The 26,273-nt window shown below is 35.7% G+C and overlaps 1 protein-coding gene across 2 annotated transcripts in view; it reads right to left on the bottom strand.

Moving 5' to 3' along the window:
- The window catches only part of DMXL1 (Dmx like 1), a 78,853-nt gene that overhangs the window by 43,539 nt on the left and 9,041 nt on the right, over positions 1-26,273 (bottom strand). For both annotated transcript variants that reach the window (XM_058864974.1, XM_058864973.1), the window contains exons 2-16: positions 25,482-25,607; positions 21,921-21,998; positions 19,783-19,861; positions 19,151-19,283; positions 16,884-16,950; positions 12,672-12,847; positions 11,078-11,267; positions 9,424-9,592; positions 5,401-5,613; positions 4,432-4,685; positions 3,657-4,341; positions 3,005-3,126; positions 2,388-2,477; positions 1,982-2,084; positions 77-193 (exon numbers count right to left, since the gene is read on the bottom strand). In XM_058864974.1, the coding sequence (XP_058720957.1) occupies positions 77-193; positions 1,982-2,084; positions 2,388-2,477; positions 3,005-3,126; positions 3,657-4,341; positions 4,432-4,685; positions 5,401-5,613; positions 9,424-9,592; positions 11,078-11,267; positions 12,672-12,847; positions 16,884-16,950; positions 19,151-19,283; positions 19,783-19,861; positions 21,921-21,998; positions 25,482-25,607 (2,602 nt within the window). The remainder of the gene's footprint in view (positions 1-76; positions 194-1,981; positions 2,085-2,387; positions 2,478-3,004; positions 3,127-3,656; positions 4,342-4,431; positions 4,686-5,400; positions 5,614-9,423; positions 9,593-11,077; positions 11,268-12,671; positions 12,848-16,883; positions 16,951-19,150; positions 19,284-19,782; positions 19,862-21,920; positions 21,999-25,481; positions 25,608-26,273) is intronic.

Raw genomic sequence — 26,273 nt, 5'->3', positions numbered from 1 at the left:
TTAGATTACACTGAACAGCAGATATTCACTAGACATCAGCTTTTTTTAAAAGAAAACTACAAGAAAGAGGGCTTACCTACTGAGACAGGAATTGCCTTCAAATGTAAATGCCACATATGTAGTAATGAATGGTTTTGTGTATACTCTATCACTATTAAGTAGAATTTTTCAGAGAATCCATTCTGCTGGTTTCCTGGTGAAATTGAGAACAGGAAGATCTTAAAGGGTTATTCACAAGAAAGCAGAACTAAATTTTACTGGCTAGCAAATAATCACATTAAGCTAACATGGCCTACTACCAGAATATAATGGTCTGACTATATTTAAGCATTACATTAGCTTTCTAAGTTTTCTACCACAACCAACAAACACTTCAATTACAGGTACACTCATATTAAGAACTGCCAATGTTTTCTTGCAGACATGACAACATAGTTGCCTGACTTTGCTATGTTTAAAGTCAGATCCCAGAATATACTATCAGTACATATTCTGATTCTAGTGCAGTCTAGAATACAAGAGATACTATGCTTCTTCCTAAGAATTTACTTGCTCTAGTTTTATTCAAAAACAAGACAATGTACTATCAATACAATAGTTGTACTATCAATAGGTGCCCATTTCTGGAGGGTTCACCCAGGTATTCCCTTCCCTTCATATTGAAGTCAACTCATTAGGACCAAGAAGGAAGAGTTAATTTAGGGACTCTTTTTCCTCCATGATTCCTCTGATCCTTTAGGTGTATGTATACATAAAACATTATCAAGAATAAGCTGTATTTGCCCTGTGCTTCTCATATTGCAGTGCTTATGGTACCACAGAAAAATGTAAGTGAATTTTTCATCTTTTTAAAAACATGAGATAACTACCTTCATGCATTATTAAAGAGGAAAGAAGAAAGTACTAGAAAATAATTTCAAATTAGAATGCATGCAAAAGATACAGTTCTAATTTAACAGTTTTTCAAAGGGTTCATTTAGCCCAATGCCTTACATGGATGGCATGCAGCCATCTATTACAGGCTTTCAGAACACCTACACACGAATATAGTTGTCTAAGATCAAATATTTCCATATTTCTTCTAAAATTATTTCTGTGTATCATATACTCAAGATGTAAATATTCAATTATGCTGTAGAGTAACGCTTTTTGTGTTGTCTATTTTCTTTCTTATTTTCAACATCTCAATTGCATTTTTTAAACTCCTCTGAGGGCAGGGATTATCTCCACAACTCCAAATCTCTTACACAGGTAGAAACAGCCAGTTCCCAAATAATCACTATGTATATCCAGGTCATTTAATATTTCCCTAGGTTCTTCTGACAGTTTTTCACAAATCTGCTTCCTTTCATTCAGCAGTCCATCTAGTACTGCAGATAACCTGGTATCATAAACTTTACTCTGACCCCTTTTCCCCTGCACATTATTTCACTGGAACAGAACAATGTGGTGCCTATATAACGGAATAACTGAGGGACTCCACCAAGGAAAACTGATCATTTTTTCCAGACCAATTCAGATCTGCCCAAGGACCTAAAAATCCATACACTACTCACAGTACTATAGTGAGGAGGAATTGTTTGGCTTGCTGTTTGTTGTACCATGCAAGGCCTGAGGAGCAATAGTTAGCTGACGTAAAAGAAAAGCAACCACCATGAAAGAATACAGTAAGTTTTGTCTGTGTCATTCTCTACAAGTACAGGCTTCCAATTTAAAACTCTTTCACCCTTCATGTAAGGGGCTGCCTAACACAGGACACAATGGGTATCTTGTGACTTAAACTACTCAATATGAAATTTGGTTGTATACATCTCAAATGAAGTAAAACACCTGGAGTTTCATTAGACTACATGTTCTTCTGAAGATCTCAAATTAAGGTATTTGATATGAAAATGAAAAAGCCATTTAACAGGTTCTTCTTGTCCTACGGAATGAAAACTAAAACACTGTCTTCAATGTTCTATGAAAAAAAATTCTTTACCAGAGTCTGATAAACTGTTCTTCTTTGAAGGCATTTCCTTCTCCTGGTTATTTAAAATAAAGTCTTCTTGAAAAACATGGAATAACTGTGTTTTCCGGCCGTGCTAAGGAAGTAAAAATACACAACAACTGAATATCCTGGCATATACTTTTCAAGATTGCTCTCTAACACGGGAGCTTATATCTTGCAAAGTTACACATCAACAGAAGACTCCTTATGAAAACGCACCTTCATTACTCACATTCTTTTCATTTACAGGTACTGTTAGAAACAAGTACAAGAACATGTCAAAATCAGTCTAAGTACTCCAAATTTACCTATCGGACAGCTACAGGTATTGCCTTTGTTATTAACACATTTTAAAAAGCTATTTATGGCATAAAATGAGTATAGCAAAAGATCTTACAAGCTCTGTGATGGCATCCAGTTCAATGATACATCCCGGCCGAGCCGTAGATTGCTGACTTATGATGTTAAAAACTTCACCAACATATTTCTGTTTGAGAAGAATCAGGGGGATGGTTTTGTTAACTCCTATGCATTTCTGTGGCACAACTTGCTAGATAGGTGCAACACCACTATGCAGATGTTAACTAAAGCATTAAATATACACTGGTTGTGATTCAGTGAGAACACAGGTAACATTCCCTGTTTAATGAAGAGCATTTGGTTTTGATGGCTGAAAGGTGACAAGAGTATCTGGAAAGCTCCAAATACAGTAATTTATTGTCCTTTCCCCAAAAGCTGCACGATTTTCTCAACATTTCCTTAGGATGGCAGTGCACCCACACAGTTAATATTCCTTGTGGTGCAAGCACTTCACAGATATTTCCCAATCAAACCTTGGCCTGCCTCAATATGCACAGTTTGAGATTAAATGAAATACAGTATGGCTAAAAAAAGCTTTACCTAATCTGTTTTTACAAGCTGAATAATCTGTGAAATCCTTAGTTACTAAGTGTGAGCCTAATGCAACTGAACAAAGTCGTAACATGCAAAAACTTGAGATGGCTTTTCACTTACAGAAATTTCTGGATTGGAGAGCTCACAAAGAAGTTTCTTAGCATCTATTACAGCTTGATATAATCTCAAATGTTGTCCATCACTAGCCACAAAGCAGGCACTTGGAGAATTACAGTATGCACCTGAAAAGCAGGAAGGTAGAAAGTGCTCAAATATTCAAACACCATATGGATTCCTTTTTTGTTTTTTGACAACAGGTATTTTCAAAGTTAGGATGAAAAACAACACAGCAAAAAGAAAATCTCCTGTTAACTTCTATTCACAAGCAAGAACTACAAAGTTGAAAGCTGTGTTTAGCAACCAAATCAAAGTATATGAAGGGAAATAAGAATTCCATTTGCAAACTAGAGCTAAATCTCCCTCAGCTTTTAAATCTTCAGCATGCAATGATGTATGCACTAGTATCTAAAAACTTCACTGCATAAGCTCCTAAAATATCAAATACAAAAAATAGAACGGTAGAACAGAAACCTTTTACATGGGAATAAAGAATTCCCAAGTACCAGCAGCTTGAAGATTTGTGAAATAAAGGACCCATACTTAACATTTTTTCTAGTATATTCAAGTATATTTGTATTATCTATTTAAGAGCATTATTAGGTTATATTAATTTTATTCTAGAACACTTCACTAACCAGAAAATGAAACTCACCAAGGCAATAGCTGGGTATAAGTGTGGGCAGCCATGCAACATTAGAAAAAGCTGAAACATGTAGAGAATTGATCCGAGCAAGTTCAGAAACTCCACCAGAAAAGGACAAAGGTCCAACAGGATCTACTCTCCAGAGAATAAGTTCACTGTAAACAGCATTGGGATCCTGGGATGTCACATTTGCATTGCCTCTACTCTGAGGTCTTACTGGTGACTCCTGAGACTTAAAAGAATCATTTGCCTGTATTGCTTTCTCAACATCTGGTGAAATTAGAGCATTGTGATGTGAGGTTGTAAGCAGCAGTGGCAACACTGAGTGGCAAGCCAAGTCGTTAAGATGAAAACGGTGACCACAATATCGGGATTTGTGTGAAATACTGAGTACAGTTGAAAAAGCAGATTCTTCAGCAAAACTCACTAGCCACTGGTTCAGTGATCCATCTGCATGTTTGGAAATCATCATAACATTAGGAGTGAAGATACTTAGTTTTAAGCTGTTGGTTGATTTACTATGTCCAGAAGAGATAAGCATAGATGAAGATCGTGTAAGGCCAGGAGGCTTTTGTTTGCCTTGTTGAATAGCTAAGTCAACATTTTTGGTACAAGCATACATCACTATACTTCTGCAAAGAGAGTTTGCATCACCCGTTGGAAACGCAACAGGAATTCTTGAGACAAATGACACCTGCAATTTTAAGAAGGAAAGAATAAGTATTAGAGTTCCCATCATTCTTCTCACTGAACACCAATGGAAGATGGAGGGGGAATAAAGTACCTGCACCTGGCGAAACATGCCAGGCTGGTATTCATCTAGCCAGTCCACATGCCACACCAGCAGGGAGCCATCCATAGGATGTATACTGAAGAGCATGTCAGCATTTTTACTCCATTCAGAAAGTAGAACTTCAATTTCATGATCAAAAATAGCAGAGGATAAAGGAACAAGGTTTGAATATGAAGCAGCTTTCTCATCACTCAGTTCCTTCTTCTCTTGGTTTCCTTTTTGTTCATCTCCATTTACATCAGCTTCTAGAATACACAGATATACATATATTGATGTGTATATATATATATTCAGAACTAGAAGTATAACAAGCAGTGTTATTCAGGCATTGGAGCTAATTCCAGGCCTTTTATAAAGCTACTCATATGAGAATTAATTTAAAACAATGAAGATGATAACCATAAACCCTCTAATGGAGCTCAGTCTAACAAACCAAAATAGTTTATGTTGCACCTTAATTTGAAACATTTTTCTCTTCCCTATTTTATACAAATTTTTGCATGCATAGCCAGAACAAAAGAAATAATCTCTACAATGTATATATTCAAATTAATTGACTGTATTATATTATAGAATGAAGCTACTTAAATTAGCTGTACATTAATATCTAAAAAAAGAAAGCTAATTCTAAAGTTGCTCCTGCTTCCTTAATATTAAAGCAACATTTTCATGCAAAGGCCTTCACACAAGCCTAATTAAATAGTACTGTTTTCAGCATATATAACTCAAAATTTCTGGAATAGCTATAAAAAGAGAAATCAGAACTTCTAGATACATTTTTAAAGTCACTAAGATACTTTCAGTGTAAGGGAAGAAAATGTGTTGAAATACCACTGTATTCTGTCTGTATCCTTACATGTCAAGCTGCCAATCTCTTACTTCGCCCCAGGGGAACATTACAAATTACTTTATAAACCAAAAAACATTTCTCTATATGACATATGTCTATATGACTTTTACCTTCTTCTGATCTGCCATCCATTTGATTAGAATCCTCAGTATTAGTCTCAGAAGAATGATGTTCAAAACTCCTTTTAAGTTGTTGCAAAAACACTTCCATAGACAAGGTAAAATGAAGTTCTTTGTTGTTTAGCCAGTGTACAACAAAAGGCCCACTTTTTTCTTCATTTTCACCAAGACTTAGAGATGTGATAGAAGGCAGTAGAGGAATATCTACCAGAAAAAGATACTGATTGACATTTTTGAGAAGTAAGTTTGGCCAAAAAATAATTTTAGAGAAGTTGTTTTTAAGCAGAAATCCCACAATGAAAATAAATCTGAGTGTATTGCCACTTGTCATTCCTTGCACCAACATCATCTCCTTGCACCAACATCACCTGCTTTGAGACTTGTTCCACACGGAGCTTCTTTGGTATGCTTATATTAGTATTAGGATAAGAGTAGAGTCCTGCAATGTTGTATCTCCTTGATGTAACACTGTGCATACAGGTTAATTTACCTGTTGTTTTTTTTTGCTACTACAGCTCAGTATGAACCAAATAATTTAAGCATAATTTCCCAACATTTAGTCCACAATGGATGCATGGATGCTGCTGTAGATATACAAGGTAACCAAAGACCATGGGCTCACACTAGAGAAAAACCGTGCACAGATCAGACAATGCCCTCTGTAACACCATCACAAAAACCCCAGGAGTGCTGGTTCTGATACATTATGTTAACTCATATTGCTCTTTGGTGGTATTTGGTGTCCCATGTTGGTACGAAAAATAAAGCAGTAATCACAAAGCGTGTGACAGAAGCAAGGATCAGATTTATGTGGAGTAACATAATCTACATCAATCAAGGCTAAAAAGCAGACAGGTGATTTACTGCAATTTCCTCAAATGTGTGATACAGCAACATGTTAAAATCTCAAACTGCATGTAATTCCCACCTACAAGTCTCCATGTACAGTCTCATCTCCTCCTGCTCCCTATTTATGCAGCATTACTTAAATTTCACATCCTGGGAGACAGAATACTTTAATTAAAAGAACAGATTTTGACTGAAAAATCAGCAATAGCCAAAGAAAATTGTAACTGCGAGCAGACAGATAAAAGAAAGGAGCACAACGACAACTAGCAATTTTGCTGTGGGGAGAGGATACAGCAGGGGAAGGGGACAAAAGTAGCACAGCTCATTTAAGAAATACAGTCTATCTTCCCACAGCGGCCAATGCCAGTCTCAAAAGTATCATATATTTGTAAAGTAACAGAACCTGAAGCAAAAAATTCTGTTGATGCCCTTTGAAAGATGAAGCTACAGTAAACATGAATAAGGTGAACTAGAAAGATTACTTTTCAGATGGGATTATAAATCTATGTGCTTTTTGAGTATTCATCAAAGTCACTAAAGAAATCACTTAGTCTCAAATTTCCATCTAAAACTATCAGCTTCTAAATGATGTTCCACTCTGGACATGATTCTTACTGAATTTCTATTTGCTTCATAAGTCACAGTCACTCTTTTCAGAGGACTTCTGAAGTCTTTGCATTCAGTAACTTTTTCTGAAATTGCCTAGAGACAATTTTGTCCTAGCAACCACTGCTTACTCCTTTCACTGAATTCCACCCAAGTTGAACACCAGAAAAAGTAAAATTGTAGTATAAAAGTAGGTCTTAAGGATTTTTGTTTCATACTACATTTATTCTTATATAAATATATGTAACAGCAGTCTTCAAAATACGAAGTGAATGAGAAATAAAGTAGCTCTGGCTTTAGTTTTTATCAAATACTTTAAAATGCTGTCGTAACAGCAAATTTTTAAGTAAGTGATCACAAACCAATTTGCTTTAAATCAAATGAAAGGAAATACAATCAGGTTTTTGGGCTGAATTTAATTTCAAAAGGGCAAACGAAAAAGCCTACTGAAAAAATTTGATTAGACTAAGGTAGTTAAAGACTCGACTGTAAGGCAGAACATATTTCTTTAAATTAAGATTTAAAATGTGGAAGTTACTTCAGAAGTTCTACAATGAAAAACAACCTGTTATCCTTCAATTTATTGAGTCAAAAGCAATCAAAAGACAATATTAAAACAGATAGTGATTAATATACGTAACATAAAAATAATACAAGATGAGAAAAGACAAGTTTTAAGTACCTTTCTAATATTTTTCAAAATTATTTTTATCCTCATTCTGTGAATTTGCTGCTTGGCATATTAATACTGCAGAGTCTATCAAAAGCAAAATTAAAGTTTGCATAGTTGTGCTGATTTTGGCTGGGCTAGAGTTAATTTTCTTCACAGTGTCTGGTACTGGGCTGTGTTTTAGATTTGTGCTAAACAGAGGGTTGATAATACAGAGATGTTTTCATTGCTCCTGGGCAGGACCTATACAGAGCCAAGACCTCTTCTGGTTTTTGTACTGCTGCACTGGTGAGGAACTTGGGGCTGCACTGGACGCTGGGAGAAGACACAGCCAGGACAGGTGACTGAAACTGACCAAAGGGAGACTCACGACCATATGACATCTTGGTCAGTACTTAAAGTGGGAGAGGAAGGAAGATGGGGAAAGTTTGAAATTATGGTGCTTGTTATCCCAAGTGACCACTAGGGCCCTGCTTTCCTGGAGATGGCTGAAGATCCCTCCCTGCCCACAGGAAGCACAGAAGTCATTCCTTGTGTCTCTTTTGTTTTCCCTATTAAATCAGTCTCCTCTCAACCCAGGAGTTTCCTAGCTTTTGTTCTTCTGAATCTCTCCCCAGTCCTGCAGAAAGTGAGCAAACAACTGCCTGGGGCTTGGCTGATGGCTGGGTTAAACCATGACATTAATTATTTTGTATGAAAAATAAGAAATGCTTTAAAAGTAAGTAAAAAATAAAATGGTCAAAGGTTATGTGATACCTACATAAAAAGTTTATATAGCTCACTGTGTAATCTGAAGAGGAAAAGAGGAGATATACAAATCTCCAAGAAGCTTTCAAGAAACTTTCCTGTGTGACATTGGGTAGCAAGCAATGACTGGAGACTTTTCCTATAGAAATACAATAGCACTGATGGTACAGCACAAAACTGCAGGAAGTTTCCTTCTGGTAGGCTGGATGTGATTCTAGTCCTGTCTGTTAAAATATGAACCAATCAAGCACTATTCAAAGTGCTGAAGAATAATCAAGAAGAAAGTGTTTAGAGCTTTGCTTAGAACAGCAGCGTTAATGCAAACCACTTGTTCTTTCCAATCATACCAGACTGTACAGCTAGAAACATGAACTAATCATAAATGCTCTTAGATAAAAATTGGCCTTTCAAACAAGGTTCAGTAGGAACAGAAAAACAATACTATAAAGAGCTTAATTAGTTTAACAAGAGTTACATAGTATGTTTGTTCATTATGTCTAGACACAGAAAACCACATCAGAACCTTCATGAAAGGCCATTCCATATTGCATTTCTATTCAGTTTTTCAATGAGTATGCTTCATTTTCAGCATACACAAAGATAATGAAGACAGAAGTATCAGCAGCTACAGGATCAACATATTGCTCCAGTGCAAGGCAGTATCAAAGTTTATGGAATGCAGGGAATACGTTTTCTTTGGTTCCGAGACAGAAGTACAGGAATGTGTGGTTATTTCAATACTTAAGTGCCAGGTGCTCACTTTAAGAAGCTTATACACTCTTTATTTTATCAGCATGTTCCTAGTATCATACACAATCCACTGAAAATTTTTACTCCAGTTAAAAATACTTAGCTTTCTCCATTTTAGACACTATCAATCTCACTTAAAAGATGAGTAAAATAAAAGACAGGATTACTGCAGTGGAAATATTCAAATATTTTCAAATATTCAGAAATCAAATAATTTCATTACTGCAGAAAGTGCTTTCATGCAAAAATGAAACCAACATACTAGCATTTTTGCTTGATCTTATAAATACCATACAAATACATTTGCTAAGTTTCCAGAGAGAACACATGCCTAACAGCATGTTGCTAACAGCAACTGGAGTTCACTTCATAGCAAGGTTTATATTTCTTACCTGTGGCTGGATTGATACTGGCAGCAATATGGAAGTGGCAAAGAGCATTTGCATGAGGAGGAATGTTCCTGTGAACTTCATGAGGATCTTGCTGATGCAGAGCATATCCAGTATGTGCTACAACAGCACCTGACCTCCTCCTTCCTCGTCGGAAGTGTCTCAGGTTTAACTGCATGAAGAATAAGGTATCATTTTAAATACTTTCAAAAGGAAAAAGCAGATTTAGTCAGTAAGTGGTCTTCAAGACACTAATGAATGACATTTTTCAGCTTAAAAGCTAATTTAAAGAATCAGTGGAGTTTCTTGCAAAATTGTTTTTGTTGAGTCTGCAGTAGAGAGAAACCAGTGCCTTTGGATTTATTTATGAAGGCCCATAAAATACCTTCACGTAGTAATTACTTTGTACTTCAATGCACAATGTTCATACAGTTTTTACACTTAAAAAGATAAGTTTCATAAACACACACCATGCTTATTCCAGATTCTGAACAAAGCAGCAATACTGAGTAATCTCATTTCAGACAGAAAAATTTGATCTGTACTTTGGATGTAATTAGATCAGCACTTCAATGCTCCTGAAAAGGCTCCAGTGAGTTTTAAGGTCTTCCTCTTTTATACAAACACTTGCTTCCATGGGAAAGAATAATATTCAGTTTTTAAGACTGACTTACATAGTTCAAGTCTTTTGTGCTAGACATCTATATAAGCAGCCAAAGGTACACAGAGGTACACAATTTGTGTTAAAGATGGTGTTACACTCTTGGCATTCCTTTTCACTTGCTGTGCTTTTCATCTGTATACAGCATGCTCATGTGAAACAGTCTTTTCTCAATTCTCACATAATTGCTGTTTCTGATTTCTAATGTTGCCTCTTATTTTCCACAGGAACACAGAATTTTCTCCAGCTTCCTTTTTTCTCCTCTCTTTGACTATTTCCTTTGCTCTGTTGAGCGTTTCAGGCTGCCATATTTTTCAGATATGATGCACTATTTTTCAGGTACAGCATGCACTATGAGCATGCTAAATACATGACTCCATTGAAATAAAAGCACAATGCCCACATATGCTCTACGTATCTTTGAAGCAGACCACTAATGGTACACTTTCTTCCTGATTCCCACTGGTTAGAAAACACTGTCTGGTAAGAATCACTTGCCTTAATGCTTACGAGCAGTCTGCTCTGAGGATTACAGCAGAAAGGCTATTTTTCTTCCCTTCATATTACTGTTTTTCCAGTTGCAGAAGTCATAGAACATCCCACAACTTCAGAGGCAACCAGTGAGCCCCTACCCTATGTTCTAAGGCAGCACAAGCCCTGGGTTTCACATAACCTATATATAACATGTGCTCCATACTGTTCCTAGCCCTTTGAACTAAATACTGCAAAGCATTCTTCTTCAGTCACTAGATAAAAATAGGCAGTTGTGAATTCAGAACAGTGTGTCTTCAATGTGAGAAGCTCAGCAGAAGAGCCGTCAGCTTAGCCTGCCCAAGGAAGACTTCAAGGAAATTCACCCTTTCATAACATTTTATGCACATCTCTGGTATAAAGGATTTCAGCTTGTGATACATGTCTAAGGTACAAATTACATACTTGTCTAAAATCATAAGTTGGTACATGTGTTTATTCTCACTATTCAATTTCAATTCTTACCTCTAATGCACTCTGCACTTTTTCTTTACTTGAAATATTTCTCTTGAAGTTATTTGTGAAGTTTGCTGCTTCACTCCAATTGCTGTATCCTCCCCCATACAGCAGACTGTCATTGGGTAACAAAGTCTCTGCCCAGAGACGACAAACATTATCCTTACAGCAAGTCAGGAGTACATTGCAGACAGCACCACTAATGAAAGAAAATTTAAGGAGTGAAGAAGCTGATAACTATTGCACAGCATCAAAATAAGCTGACATTTCAGAACAGTTTTCCACTACCAGTTTTTGGAATTGCACCAACTTACAGATACCAGCACAAGAAAACTCATCAATACACTGCTAGAAAAATAAATGATCTAGGAAAGGCCTTCCCTTCTGTTCAAGTATCTGATTATAAATTACCTCAAACATCATCACACAACAGCAAATTGTGGACTTCAATTTAAAGAAAAATTCATACCTAGAACAGCAAAATCGGTTTTTTTCATCTTTTAAAGTCAATCACATAAAAAGATAATAGTATTCTGGATACCTGATCTTACTTTCAGATCTTACTGGTACCTACCACTTATAAAATCATATATCCAGAAGAGACAAACTCAGGTAATACCAGGGAGACAAGTTAAATCTACGAGCTTTTCTTAATTATTATTTTTCCAAGTGTAACTTGTGTTAAATATATAGCCAAAAAATCCGATTACCCTAAATTAGGTCCTGGTAAAAATTACACAGATCATCAGGTTTCCAGGTCATGTAAGTTCACAGTTTATTGTCAATTTTTGAGCCTCTGAGGCTTGAAAGCTATGACCAGACTGTCCAGCAGCAAACTCCCTTAGGAATCATGGAGCAGGTAGATTTTCAAAAGTGATCTACATAGTAAGAACTATAGTAATGGATTTATGAAGAGTCTTAAAGACTGGTATAAAGAACAACACAAAGTTGCTCAATACAAAGGTATGAAAATTTGTTTACTATTTGGAATAACATGGCCAAAAGATAGTTGCAGGCCACAAAACTGCTAACGCTAATTCACTTCAATATTGAAAGTACTGGTGAAAACTAGGGACAGGTCATTTTGGAATCATCTGAACACAACCCTAGCACCTCAAACTCAAGATATCAGTTACAAATGATTGAATTCAATTTCCAGATACTACTTCTGACAGAGGTCTAGCTTTGTTCTAGGTAGAGAAACAAATAAAAAGACATGAAAATATTTGAAGGTTTGGGAAAGAGGGCTTCAAGTCACAGGACTTTTGCTGTGAATCCATCAGGGTACAGCAAGTCAGGATTAAATGCATGAATGGCCACTTAATGCAATAAAAAAAATGCAAAGAGATGACTTTTCAAGAGCTGATTTTGTATTTAGTTCAATGCCTATGTCAGTCTGTGAGACTTCTATCTTTTCAGTTCTTCCCCAGGTAATGGGATACTTACCATCCTCTCTAGAGCAGAAACAGTATAAAAGGTGAGTACACTCAATAACTGAAGTAAACCATACAGTTATATGACTGTTGATTGTAGAGAGAGGCAGACTGTATAGTTTGGGGTTTTTTTTGGGGCAATTTATGAACTATTTATTAGAACTACTGACCGTGGCATGAATTTACTGGTCTTTCTCCATGAAAATGCATTTACTGATCGAGGATGAGCCAAATAAACAAATGAAAAATCAAGTTCTTTTGCTTGGTTTTCTGGACTGGTACCAGGTGGTGTAATGGCTGACCGCCAGCTCTCTGTGTTGTACCATACCTTCACAAGGCAGTCATCCTGTGGAAAGACAAAAAAGGACAGTAAATAAGACTACCTTGCATAAGAATATGATGCACTTCAAGTACTTTTGGTTACATCTCTTGAGGTTTCATTTCTCTTTAAAGTAAAATGCTTTTCTGAGCTGAGAGGAACACTTCTGTAAATATAACTTAAAAACCTGATCTTAAAGAAAACACAGCAGCAGAGCTTTCATTAAATTTCTGCCAATACTAACTTGGATTTCATATTAGTCCTGATCAGCTGTGAATTTTTAATCCCAAAAACACATCTTGCACTAGACTAAGATGGTATTCAAATGTTAATACAACTAATTCTACCTTGTAAGAAAATCACCCAAACCCCCTGTACAAATTTAACTGTTAGGGAAACAAACAAAGGTCATAGACAACATCTCAAAAACCAAGCTCAGTACTGCTTGGCCTGCTTTTTTCAGATACACACATAAATTGATTATGCCTTCAAGGACTAGATAAATTACTCTGGGCCTAGTTGTTGATATGTGAATGGCACTAAAATATTTAAATAACCTGAGTAGGCAAAAGATAACCCTACCCCATGGGGGAGGATGGGTTGGTTTTGCTGATCAGCATTGTCCCCCACAAAAAGTTAAGTAAAGGAGAACATAGAAACAAAGATCTGCTTTAAAGATTCTCCAGGCATGTAACTAATTTAGGCATCTATGATAAAAAATATGTCGTTAATTTTCCTACTTACTAATTTTGTTACTTATTCAGTAATTTGCTCTACAGGAATTTATAACTTAAGATAACAGGACATAAGCCATTAGAGTCAAAAAACTCTGCAATAATATTAACCTTATATAAGCTATTTGCAGATTAATTAATTTTTTCACCATTCCATCGAACTGTAACATTAGAAACTATTAAATCATTTACATTTGACTTGCAAAATAAACATTAACTCCTACCCATCAAAAAAGGTGGAGTACATATTATATATATATATATATATATATATATATATGTATTGCTGACAATAACAAAATGCTTGCTTTTTACATAAAACATATATTCAAAGAATTTTATTTATCAGAAACATGGCTAGAATGGCTCTCCTTTCTGTGACGGTTAAAGGCATCACATAACATACAGCAAGCAATACAACATTTAAATAAGCACAAAAAGAATGGAGCATGAAAATGTATTGTTTTATTTTTATACAGATAATAATCTGTCAAGAAAGCTTAGTATTTCACTTCATATGTTGGAAGCTCATTAATTGGAGTATAGTTTCCCTAGCAAAGGAAAACTAGGCAATTTTACAGATTTGTTACATCTTCTTCTCTTCTTTAAAGATAGCAAATATCTTAAAAGTTTTTCTTCCAATCAAGCATGATGACCTGAAAAATGGCAAGCTTTAAAGGAAGAAACAAACACATATAACTAATAAAGATGTGCATTACTCATCTGTTCCTGATGCACATAACTGAATCACAAAAATATGCATGACAACTACCTTTCAAAAGCAAGATTTATTTGCAGACTGAATCATCTTAAACTCTTTGTTTTTCAAGTGTGTGTCAAGGCATATTATGACTCAAACAGCCAAGTTCCAAATTATAACTAAATCAAACGTTTTTCTAACTACATTTTACGTGTACACACTAATCTTTCACTCACACGTCCAAGACAGACTAGAGCAAATTGCAAAACTGCCTTTTACTCTTCAGTCTGAAACACATTCTGTCAGGTTACTACTGCTCAGGATTCTGTGACACTTAAACCAGGTGTGCAGTAATATCAGCAACTGATATTAACCTTACATACTTCCATTTTGTTTTGTATCTAGTAACTCCGCAGCCTCTCGTAGATTCTTTAGCTGGTTGCAGAAACTTGATGCAGAAAACAACTACTTCTCTCACTCAAATTCCTTAGCAAGTAATATAAAGTCTTGTAAGGGTTTGTCACATTTGTTCACCGGATCCTCTACATGATCTCGATTTTTTTTTTTTCTGATTTGACTTGTAGGGATATGATTCTCCTACAAAACCTGAACAAGTTTTGGAGTATAAGTAAAAGATTACAATTAGTTTGTTTCAGGAAAACAATAGACTGACATTCTGCTTTAATTTTTTGCTTATTTTGCCAAGGAGTTCTGCTTTTGCTGATAAACTGCTCAATGTTGAGCAGACAGAACTAATTAGTGAGACTGGCCACAAACACTCTCATGAGCCATGTGCCAATACACGTATGGAGAGGAATGTGAATTCTTTTCTAAGAACACAAAAAGGCATACAGATATGTTTACACAAAAACATATGAAAGAGCTTTTTTTTTTTTTTTTATTTGTTGGTATTTTGATTGAATTTCCTCACTAATATCTAGCACTTTTCTCATCCACAGATTTCCCCCATTCCCCAAAACTCTTCCTGATGTCTTACAATTTGGTACAAATTAAAAATTAGTATTTTAGAATAGTAAGCAGTGAATATTTGGTGTCTTACTTCCCTGCCTCAAACTACCTGTGGTGGATTGGTGTTTAAGAAACAAAGAGAACACCTAAGGAAGTCAAAGCTGCTGGAGGCTGATGGGAGTTTCTCTCCTGGCCAATAACTGGCCATTTCTGTGAACTGACAGTAGTTTTGACCATTGAAAAGTGAGATCAACCTGTGAACATCACCTTAAGACCTAAGCCCGGGAATTTCTTTTTCTCTTTGGTTTCTGGCTTTTGCAGAGGTAACAGGGCTCTGGTTCAGCCTCCTCCTCCCTCCCAGGCCAGACAAGGCTGCAGCAGGGGGAAGCGGGCTCTGGCTGGGCCAGGCCAGTCCCTGGCTTGGCTGCAGTTTTTTTTGCCGCTGCTGGGTTTCACCAGAGACGGCCGAGTAAGGAGAGAGAAAGCTCTTGACTTGAGGCTGCTGAGACAGTGACCACACTCTCCAGAGCAGCCATGGAAAATCTTCCATTGCAGGCAGAGACAGAACCAGCTACAAAATCTGGGCAAGATATTAACCTTTTCATTACTCAGATGAGACTTGCAGATTAATCCTTTTTTCCAGAGAGAGGGGAAGAGAGAGAGTGATCAACAGATAAAGAGACAACATAAACTACCAAAAACAGTGAAGAAAGAAATTGAGCTTCAGATGGGGAGAGAAATAAGGAGATGCTTTAATAAGCTGAAATATTCTTTTGCTAAAACTATGGAGATGGACAATAGTGTTCTGAAAAAACTCCTTTAATTCATGAAAGAGTATTTTGGGAGGAATGGAGTATTTCAAAGTGTGGATCTAATCAAATGGTGAAGTAGTTGTGATTCTATGAGATGCTGGAACAGAAACAGAGAAGTGATAGTTGTTGAAGATTTGTGGCCCTTAAGAGGCAAAGAGAAAACTTCTGTTTCCAGACAGGCTCACAAAATCAGATGAAGAGAACTTTTGCCTTTGAATAACTCATCCTTAAAATTACACCCCTTGACCCATGACCCATACACACCTCAGTGATGTGAAATGGGAGGAGAGAACTGATGACAGAGTTTTCCAGGTGGCTGGCATCAGAAAAATAGAAAACCATGAGAAAATGGTTTTCTTGTGAAAAACTCCATAGACTGACAAAAGAAGGCTTCTTTTTTTTCTCTACAAAGACTGATAAAAAGACTATAAAAAAGTTGAGACTGTTTTAACCAACAGGGGTTTTTGTCTCTGTGTTGTCATGTGAACAAGGAGAATGGTTGGGTAGTGGGGAAAAAGGGTTTCTGGAGGTTTTATTCTGGTTTCTTACTCTTGTAGTTTTGTTAATAAACTTCATTTATTCCTTTTAAGTTTTAAGCCTGTTTTACTCTTCTTCTAATCCATATCTCACAGCAAGAAATAAGTAAGTTTTCTAGTGATTTTTTAGCTAATGCTTTAAAACCACGACACTACCTTTCTGCCAAATTCATGTTTAACAAAATATAAAGACACAGGCATAATAAAAATTATGAAAAAAAAAAAAAGTATTTTTTAAAATGTGTTTTTGTTGATTTGGTTTAATAGCTTATCTGAATTAGTACAAAGCTATAAGGAAAAAGAAATGCTTACCTTTCCAGCAGTAGCAAAAAATTCCCCATCTGGTGAGAATTTCATTAAACAAACTTGAGAAGCAGTTCTATGGAATAAAGACAATTAAAAAGAGAAAAAAAATTTTAACAGCTTTTATATAATTCTAAACTTTTTTCCTTGAATGCATAAAAGTTTTTTTTAATTCTTATATACAAGTGTGTATTGTGTTGTGTGAAACAGTTACATTTTAACATAGTCCAAAATACTAAGATGTAAACTCATGTACAACACATGTAGTGAAACAGAAAACCTAAATCTTGTAGCTTAATATCCAATATGCAAAAATATCATATTAGAAAAGCAGCTGCTAATAGATTAAACAGCTCTACTTCCATCCCCTGATGACATGGATCTCAAACTGGTCTCTGTTGTACCATATTATCTTCCCTCTTCTCTGAAAGACAGCTCATCTTCTCATATTTCCCACAATTACAACTCAAGAAAATGAAACTGTGAAAGGAACAATCTAGTTAAAAAGTATCTGAAAGCAGCTTTTACATAAATGGTCACTCTGTTATAAGATGCTACACCAAAATACGCTAAACCTAATTATGTGGTTAACTTTTGGAGCACTTTATTTTAATTGGATGTACTAATAAACAAGCTTCTTTTACAGGGTTTGAAGCACTCAGTTCTTAAGTAACAAAGCTTATTAATAGCAACAAGAACATACAAAAATTTAATTGCACAGAGTGTACATTTTCATCTTGAAATGAATACACATGTAACAAGTTGTTGAGGTCTAACTTCCAAAAGGGATTAAGTTAAATTAAGGTCATCAACAGCAGGATGCATTTACATGCAGTATCAAGAGAAAGGCAATTACAAGAGCCCTGTATCAAAGAAGTCTACCCAGGTTTAAGCAAAATTCTCCCGCGGGGCAAATATGAAAACATTTGGGAATGTTTCCTTCAGGCATTAAAAAAGGGTATTCACACATGCAAAATAACTTTCTTGCAGACTTCTCTACAAGAAAAACCTATTCTAAATCTAATTGTAGTACAAATGCCAGAAGACATACAGGCATAAAAGGTAAAAAGCAAGTTCTGTTGACCCTTTCCAGGACCTACTCGTTCAAAGACAACAACATTCAGCTTTGCCTCCAACAAAGAGAGCTTAAAAGAGGAAAAACAGGTGGAGAGCTGAGAAGACTTCTCTAAGTCTTTATACGTGATACAAATGCAAAACCTCTTACAGAAGGGACAGAGGAAAAGTACTGTCTGTATGGATCTTGCCTACTGTTACCAGACTCTAAAGCCATAATCAATGGCATTCTGTCTAAAGGCTGACTTCTCTTATTAGGCTGAGAGATGAGCATCCAAAGACGTCTCAAAAAATAAAGTCTTCAGCTTCTTGTATTTAGAAAGTTTTTCAGTTGTCATTTGGATGATATTGGGTTTTTAAACACACTGATAAGAGTTCAAGTACAGAGAAAAAGGAACAACTGAAGGATGATAAAACATATTTTTCTGGTATATCTAGAAAACTACCTATAGAACTACCTAGTAGAATTCTCAATGCTTCAGAAGGAGTAACTTCAGGAAGGTCTGTCCAGTCAGCCACTTTGGGAAAGCTCTATGGGAGATGGCCATATGGTACTTTGCTCGCACATGAACAATGCACCCCACTGTACTAGAAAAGCCTGCCTATGGCAGAAGGATTTAAATTGTCTTAGAAACTTAAGTACAAAAATAAAACACTTCTGAATGTACAACACATAAATTCAAATATCAAAATCAACACGAATACAAGAAGAGAATTCAGAGATATGGAAAAGAGAATGTACCAACCTTGACTGTTCCAAATACCCAGATAAAACCCAGAAAAAGTAAGAGTGAAAGGGGCAGGGGGATTTGTGAGAAGGAAACAACAATGAAGTACACTGAACATAGAAACAAGCTTATTTTAATCAGTTCTGCCAGCACAATAGTTTTCAATTACACAGCTTTCACCTTATTTCTTCTACAGGGAAGAGTGCCTATTGGAGAGCTTAAATATTAGCCTTCCCTCAGTATTTTACTAGTGTTCTCTGCAACTGAAGAACTACCCCAAAACCAACTGCAACTGATCTTGTATGAGGAAAGAATGTCACATAGTCAAGAGAAATGTGATTTAAGTTTATCTCACATCAATAATCTTTATTAAATAACAGTATGCAATAGCATTTCATTCAACTAAGTATCTAAACTCAAAGCCATGAATCAGTAAAGAAAAGGGAATTACTTGTCTTTAAATTGGTTTCTTACTTGCATTGCCAGATACATCTCCACTCCCCAAGTCCAACAGCTGTTCTTTCAGTACTGTCATTTTCAGCAGCGTTTTCCAAAGAAACATTGGACCAAAGTTGAAGAAAATTGGAACCAGTCAGAAGGCGAGTACCTGGAACAAATATTGATGATATTGATAAATCTAACTGCAATCAAGTAGCAAACTATAGACTTTTGTAAAGAGACAGAAAAAAAAGTTCAGCAAAGCTGAAACTGCAGAAAAAAAATCTGCCAGATAAACATTTTTTAGATTTTTTTGGGAGATCTGAGTATCTACAGTTCAAACCATGAAAATTAATCCAATTTTAGTTATTCCTAAAAGAAATGCCTAGGTCTACTGCAGACTTTCCTCTCTCTCAACAAATATTTACCATTTAAGCCATATTTCCTTATCTGCTCAGATAAGAATTGAGTCAAACCATACAGATGCACTTAGTATGTTAGTTCTCCTGTAATAAGTAACAAAAGGTATATTTCACTCAACTTTGTCCTACCTACCATGGTAAGACAGAATAAAAACCTTTTTATTGTCCGCAAGGAATGAAAAAATCTAAATTATAAAATTAGGTGCAATATCAAATAGAAAAGTGTTTCTTTTAATCTGTTCGTACCTGTGGGATCCCATGTTAGATTATGTGCTATGGCATCCAGTGAGATTTGAGCATTCTTCTGCCACTGGTAATGTAACATCTGAAATTTTAAGTTTTTACAAGCATTAGCATGAAAACACTTCATTCTCCTCCGTCCTCTTTTTACAATATAAATAGTACATCTTCACTACATTCTCCAAATTTTAGGAAGATGTTTAACATAAGTTACTGTTTATTTAATAAAAAATTATTCATTCTGAGGTTAAAACAAAATAGCTTTTCACTAATATGACCACACTTACAGAAGTTTTTAATTCCTTATTTTAAAACTTTAGATTGAAAAAAAAAAAAACATTAGTATATCAAATCTCTACTAGATTTTGAGAATTTTAAATTCTTTTAGAAGGAAGATTTTATTTTTTGGAACAAAGAAAAGATATCAAAAATTATGCAAGTTAAATGCACCTGGTGTTTGATATCTGTACCCTGATGAATTAGGAGTTCAGAAAGGTCAAGACAACATGTCATACTTCCACCTCCACTCTTTTTTTTCTCAATATACGACAAGACAGTCAAATATCTTTAGCTTTTGTATCACTACTTCATTCTCTAGAACAAGTTGAGGATCGAGCTCACAAAATATTTATATTGTCTGTTTCTGTAATAGACCACAAGGTATGATGCTTTGATTTACAGAAGAAACTGAAAACATTTCTGGAAAGAATATTAGGAGCCAACAGGTTTCTTCTTTAAATCTCAGATTCTTTTTAAAAATAGTCACCCCCCACCACAGAAATATCACACAAAATAGAAGTTAAAATATGACAACTCAGTCTTTCAGAAGTTTGGCAAAAGACAGTAAGAAGCAGCTGCAGATAAGGATCTAAACAGAGCATTTGCAAAGCTGGGGTTTTTTTTGTTTTTTTTAGACCCTGAACATTTCAGTAGATGGAAGACAGAATATTACAATAACTTTGAACAATATGCTGGAAACCACTGCATAAAAGTAAACTGAAAGAATGAAGTAACATAGTATTTCTTCAACTATAAACACTCGAAAGCAAATCATGGGTGATGAGTGCTTCCTCTACTGCTTACAGCTACTATTCCAACTCTGAAGTTCCAAACTAAGTGTACTGTTTACCAGTATAAAAAACCATTCAGGACAGATTGAAAAATGAGGATGGACCAAAAACAAGAGCAGTATATCCCAAGTGTTCATAGGAGCCTGAGAACTCACATCTTACTTAATTTTATTCCTCTGCTTTCCAGTGATGTAAATTATTACACAGGTGTTTATTTCCAGCTACTTAATTAGGATATAACATACCACAAGTTTACATGTACACCAAGAATCTGGTTGGATAGAACAAGGAGGAGAATCCACTAGATGGTCATATAAACAATCTGTTAATACAAATGGAGATCAAACCCCTAAAAAGGGAGACAGAAGCTCCTTGAGCAATTGCTGTCAAATTTCTCATATCAACAAACTGACTTTAATTAGACTCTAATGCTTCTATTTATAGGCATATGCCTCTTCATGTAAGAAGAAAGATTAAGTAACTTGCCCTAAATCATATTATGATTCAGAAATTAATATTCTGGATGTTAATCACTAAACCACTGTCACCAAAAGTAAACCCCCAGAGAATAAATATTGTTCACCATTATAACACTGAAGTGTTATAATCATTCAGTCAGATATTCTAAAAAAGCCACAGATTTCTGAAACTATTACAATTTGGCCAAGGACATGTAATTTCATTAGCAAAAGTTAAAGTAAGAACTGTAAAACACATCAAAACATAAAGGCTACACAGGAGGTTTCAAAAAGGAATTCCTATTTTAATGGCAACACTCATGGCAGAATGGCACTGTGTACATCTTTTTGAGTTCTGGAATATTTTGGTTATGAACTGCAGGGTTACATAAGCAAGTAATATAAAGCATTATAGTAAAGCCTATCTGCCTTAAAACTATTTCAAATTACTGTCTTTATTCCCACCATTTTCACTTTCCAAGGACCACCTTTATCTCTTAACTTTATTCTAGCATTAAAAGAAGACATCAAAAAAACTCTGGCTTTAAAGCAAACCAGTAAAATCAGTCAGGCTTTGAAACTGCTCAAACAAATTAAGGAATGGTGAAATACTTACATTATGATGACTGCTGTTCTGCTTCAAGATGCTAACTGGCTCAAAGATATAAATCACCTTTCCGTAAGAAGCTGCAATCTAAAGTAATATACATTTATATTTATATAAACACACACAAAAGAAACAACCTGAACAAAAAAAAGCAAGGTGAAAATTTGATTTGATTTTACCCTTTTAACCCTGCTTGCAGATAAATTTGACGTTCACATCCATATTTCCTTTTGAAAACAGAAATTATATTTACCAAAAATCACTGAGCTAGTGCTGTCAATAATAAAAATACAGTCCTCCATTTACTCATTAATCACAATGAACTACTGAAAGTATAGCTGGACAAGTACTTTTTTTTTTTTTTAAATCAGACTATTAACAATATTCTTTCCATATTAAATTACACAAATACTCAAAACAGTCTGCAGAGTTCACATTCTCAGACATGGAACCAGTATACAGAGTACTTCCCTAGCATTAGAACAGGCTACCTTTTAGAAAGCTATTTCAAAAGATCCAAGATATGCAAGGAGAACACCCAGAAAACTGCAAATAAAACTACTACTAAAGGCAAATATTAAACATATAAAAATGTTGTAACTCAAAAAGAGTTACAACACTGTCAGTTTTAAGTCAGTGGTTGAAAGTCTTATTTCACCACAGATTATCACCCATCTCAAATTGCATTAAGACAAAATTAATAGTATTTGATCTCAAGTTATCTATATAAAAGCAAGCCTAGAAGACTCGCTAGGAAGAGCCAAAACAAGCCAAATGCATGTTAAAGACCTCAGGCAGAGAGCCTGAGAGAACTGTCATATGGCAATGTTGCCAAAAAATATTCTGCATATTATATATATATATGAACTTTTTTTTTACAAAAATTAAGGAGTCTGCATAGGTCAAATGAGCAATGAACATCCCACGTTCTGAAGTGATGGTTGTTAAAAGGAGAACATCTACAGATATGATATGCTGTAATAATCAAATTTCTATTTCTGTAAAATTCTGACTTAGAATGTATTCACAGTTTTCCTTTAACAATAACAAAGGAAGTTTGATTCACTTTATAAAATCTATTTTGATTCCAGTATCAGCCACAAAAGCTTGAAAACCAAACTAAACTGTCATACCTAAGAGCTATACAATCACAGATTCATATAGATCCTAAAATCCACAGATCCACAGCTTTAAGAGAAACCCTCTACATTAGAAGTACAGATAGTTAAACGAATTTCTATCCTACTAACATCAGCCTGACCCAAAAATGCCAAGAATAATTTTGTCACACTTGCAAGGAAAAAGTTTCTTCAGGCATTTTGCATCTCAGACTAATATCTGCCCTCTCTAATTCATCTTTAACTACCTCACTTATTGTTGTATTCTCTAATAATTTCATTCCGCATCCAACAGCAAAAATTTATATAAACTCATACTGATTAGAGTTTTTCCTTTTCTTCTGTTTCTCCAGATGTGGAAACCTAAAACCCTATTTTATTGTTTAGTGGGTTTTAAAGATAAAAAAAGGTTAGCATTCCAAATTGCTCAGCTTGTAGTGTCCAGAGTAGCTGCTGCCCCCTGAAACTTTCCACAAGCTTCCACAGCCACTCAGCCCGCATTTTCACTGAGCTGCACTTCACCAAAAAGAATAATGGTGGGATCAAGAGTGCCTCCAGCAAGTTCCCTGACAACACCAGGCTGTGTGGGGCAGGCAACAGGCTGTAGGGAAGGGATGCCAGGTTCAGAGGGACCCTGGCAGGCTAGAGAGGTATGACCATGTGAACATCACCTACTTCAACAACTCCAAGGGCAAGGTCCTGCACCTGAGTCAGAATCGATACTATCAATACAGACTAGGCAATTAACAGATTGAGAGCAATCCCATGGACATGGATTTGGGGGTATGGGTGGACAAAAACACTGTACGTGAGCTGGCAGCACATGCCTGTAGCCCAGAAACCCAACTGTGTCCTGGCACCAAAAGGAGGTTGGCCAGTGAGGTGAGGGGGGCAATTTCCATACCCTAGCAAGACATCACCTGGAGTACCACACCAAGTGTCCCCAGCACCAGGCAGATATGGACATGTCAGGTCCAAAAAAGGGACACAAAAATGGTCAGCTGCAGTACTTCTCGTATGAAGACACAGTGAGAGCATTGGAATTGTACATTTTCACAAACCAAAGTGGAATCTGTGTGTCTGTACTGATGAAGAATGTCTAAGAAGAAATTCCATCCTTTTAGGAATGACCTGAAAAGGCATTGATCAGTCTGGTCAATAAGCAAATTCCTAGCTATCCACTGCTAAATACTTTAGCACTTTAGAAACATATCCAGCTTCCTTTCAGCAAACAATACCAACTTGAAGACCCTAAGTGACCTCACAGGTCTACTTAAGAAATTAAAAAATTCTGAAATTTAGTAAGCCTTCACTGTGATATATTTGTGTGTGTTCATTTCACAACTCAAGGACAATTTGTCATTTAAATGCATACAGAATTGGTATCATGCATTCCAGATGACCTTGCAAATTTAGAGAAATAATGCTCAGTGAACTCAAAAAACCACTTCTAGTTAGCAGCAGCCAGCAGAGAAACCTAGGTAGACTATGGCTGTGAGGCCATAGAGACACAGAGGAAAACATTTCGTCATTTTCATTTTTGTTCCTTCACTACCACTGCAAGAGTTTATCACTCAAAAGCTAAAAAGCAGAATCAGGGTTTGGCTGGGGTTTCATCAGCACAGTTCTCACATGTAAACACAAACTGGTTTCCATCACAGGTCTTATCTCAAGATGGACACCAGAATATAACCCAAGCTCTCATCAGTTCATAAGGCTTGTAGTAATGAGCAGAAAGCTGACAAACCCCTCTTACATGAGCAAATAGTTATCCAGACAGAGTTCCTATTGAACTGTTCAACATTTTAATCCCTGTGACATCCCAATGGGGCATTACATAACTCTGACATCCCAGTGAACAGTTACCTGGTTATTTCTTTTTCATTCTGACAATAAAATTTAAAAAAAACTCTGGTAAAGAGACTTAAAACACAATGTTGTCTAAAATACACCATTTCTGTTGCAGAACTACCTACAAAAAATAAAAGCTAAGAATTTAAGAAAGCAAACCCTATCCAGGAGAAGCTTTATGAATTGCTTGAAACAGATGTCATTTTCCTGGATAATCTGAAAGTGATTTTTGTGGAAACACTCATCTCCTGCCAGCCACTATCATGTCAAAGTATGTCAATGACCTGCATAGTAGTGCAAAGCCATAGTGAATAAATTACTTTTGCTTCCAACTTAGTCATCTTTTAGTCAAATTCTTGCTCTGAATGTAGCCCTGAATCCAGAGCCTTCTGTGCAGTCCTACCTGTCTTCTGCAACCATCGATCATATCTGTGGTTACTATTTCACATTTACTGTGCTGCTTACAAGTAAAGACAGAAAGCAACCAGCCATTTTACTACTCATTGTAGTATATTTGCCCTAACTTGCAAGTATCCACATTCCTAAGAAGGTGCTTAATGTGGCATTGCTGGAACATTATTGGAAACACTGCTCTACATACCTTTCCCTGTTGCATTGAACAGTCCACACATCCCACTTGAATGTTTCCATGTTTGGCTCCAGGGATTATCTGTAATCTTTCAAAGTCAGTCCCCAGTATCACAATATCACATCCTGATGCGTATGCCTAAAGCATATAAAAAAATAAATTAAAAACACCCCAAAGAAAACAAAAAAAACCACTCCAAAATAATGTAAAGCTTTATCAACTTACAATGTATCAGTGAAGTATGAAAACAGTATGCATCCTATCCATGTAAAACACTACATAGTGAGAATGGGTATTTGCAGAGAACATACAGATGTCTGCAATTTAAAGCCGAGCAACAGAAGTGGCAAATTGCTCTTTCTCCATGCTTACAAGTGCATCATAAGACTTGTATAACAAGCAAACAGTGGTTTGTGATAGAAAAACAAAAAGAATATGGAGATACAAGAACATCTGAAAGAAAAGTAAAAGCATAAAAACCAAAGTTCCTGAAAAGTAGGAAAAAGTATTATGATTCTTAGACTGGAGACAGAGACTTTAGAAGTTTTTCTTTTAATTTTTTAAATTTCTGAAAAGTGGGAATAAAATTGAGGAGATAAAATTTTAATAAAACTTTTAGTAAGGAGTTTGTACAGGCAAAAATCAAAAGGGTAACAACATGAAGCTTAGTTATACAGAAGCAAAACTGTCCTTTCAGACTTGTCGAGTCTCCTGTTCTTTGCATTAATTCTATTCTCTCAAGTTTATATTTTCACTAAGTATTTTGATATATCTGTCACAGAGTCAGCCATTACAATGCTCAAG

The sequence above is a fragment of the Poecile atricapillus genome, chromosome Z (assembly GCF_030490865.1).
Source record: "Poecile atricapillus isolate bPoeAtr1 chromosome Z, bPoeAtr1.hap1, whole genome shotgun sequence".
Lineage (NCBI taxonomy): Eukaryota > Metazoa > Chordata > Aves > Passeriformes > Paridae > Poecile > Poecile atricapillus.
Note: the sequence above shows the minus strand (reverse complement) of the source record. Positions and strands in the feature narration are given on the sequence as shown.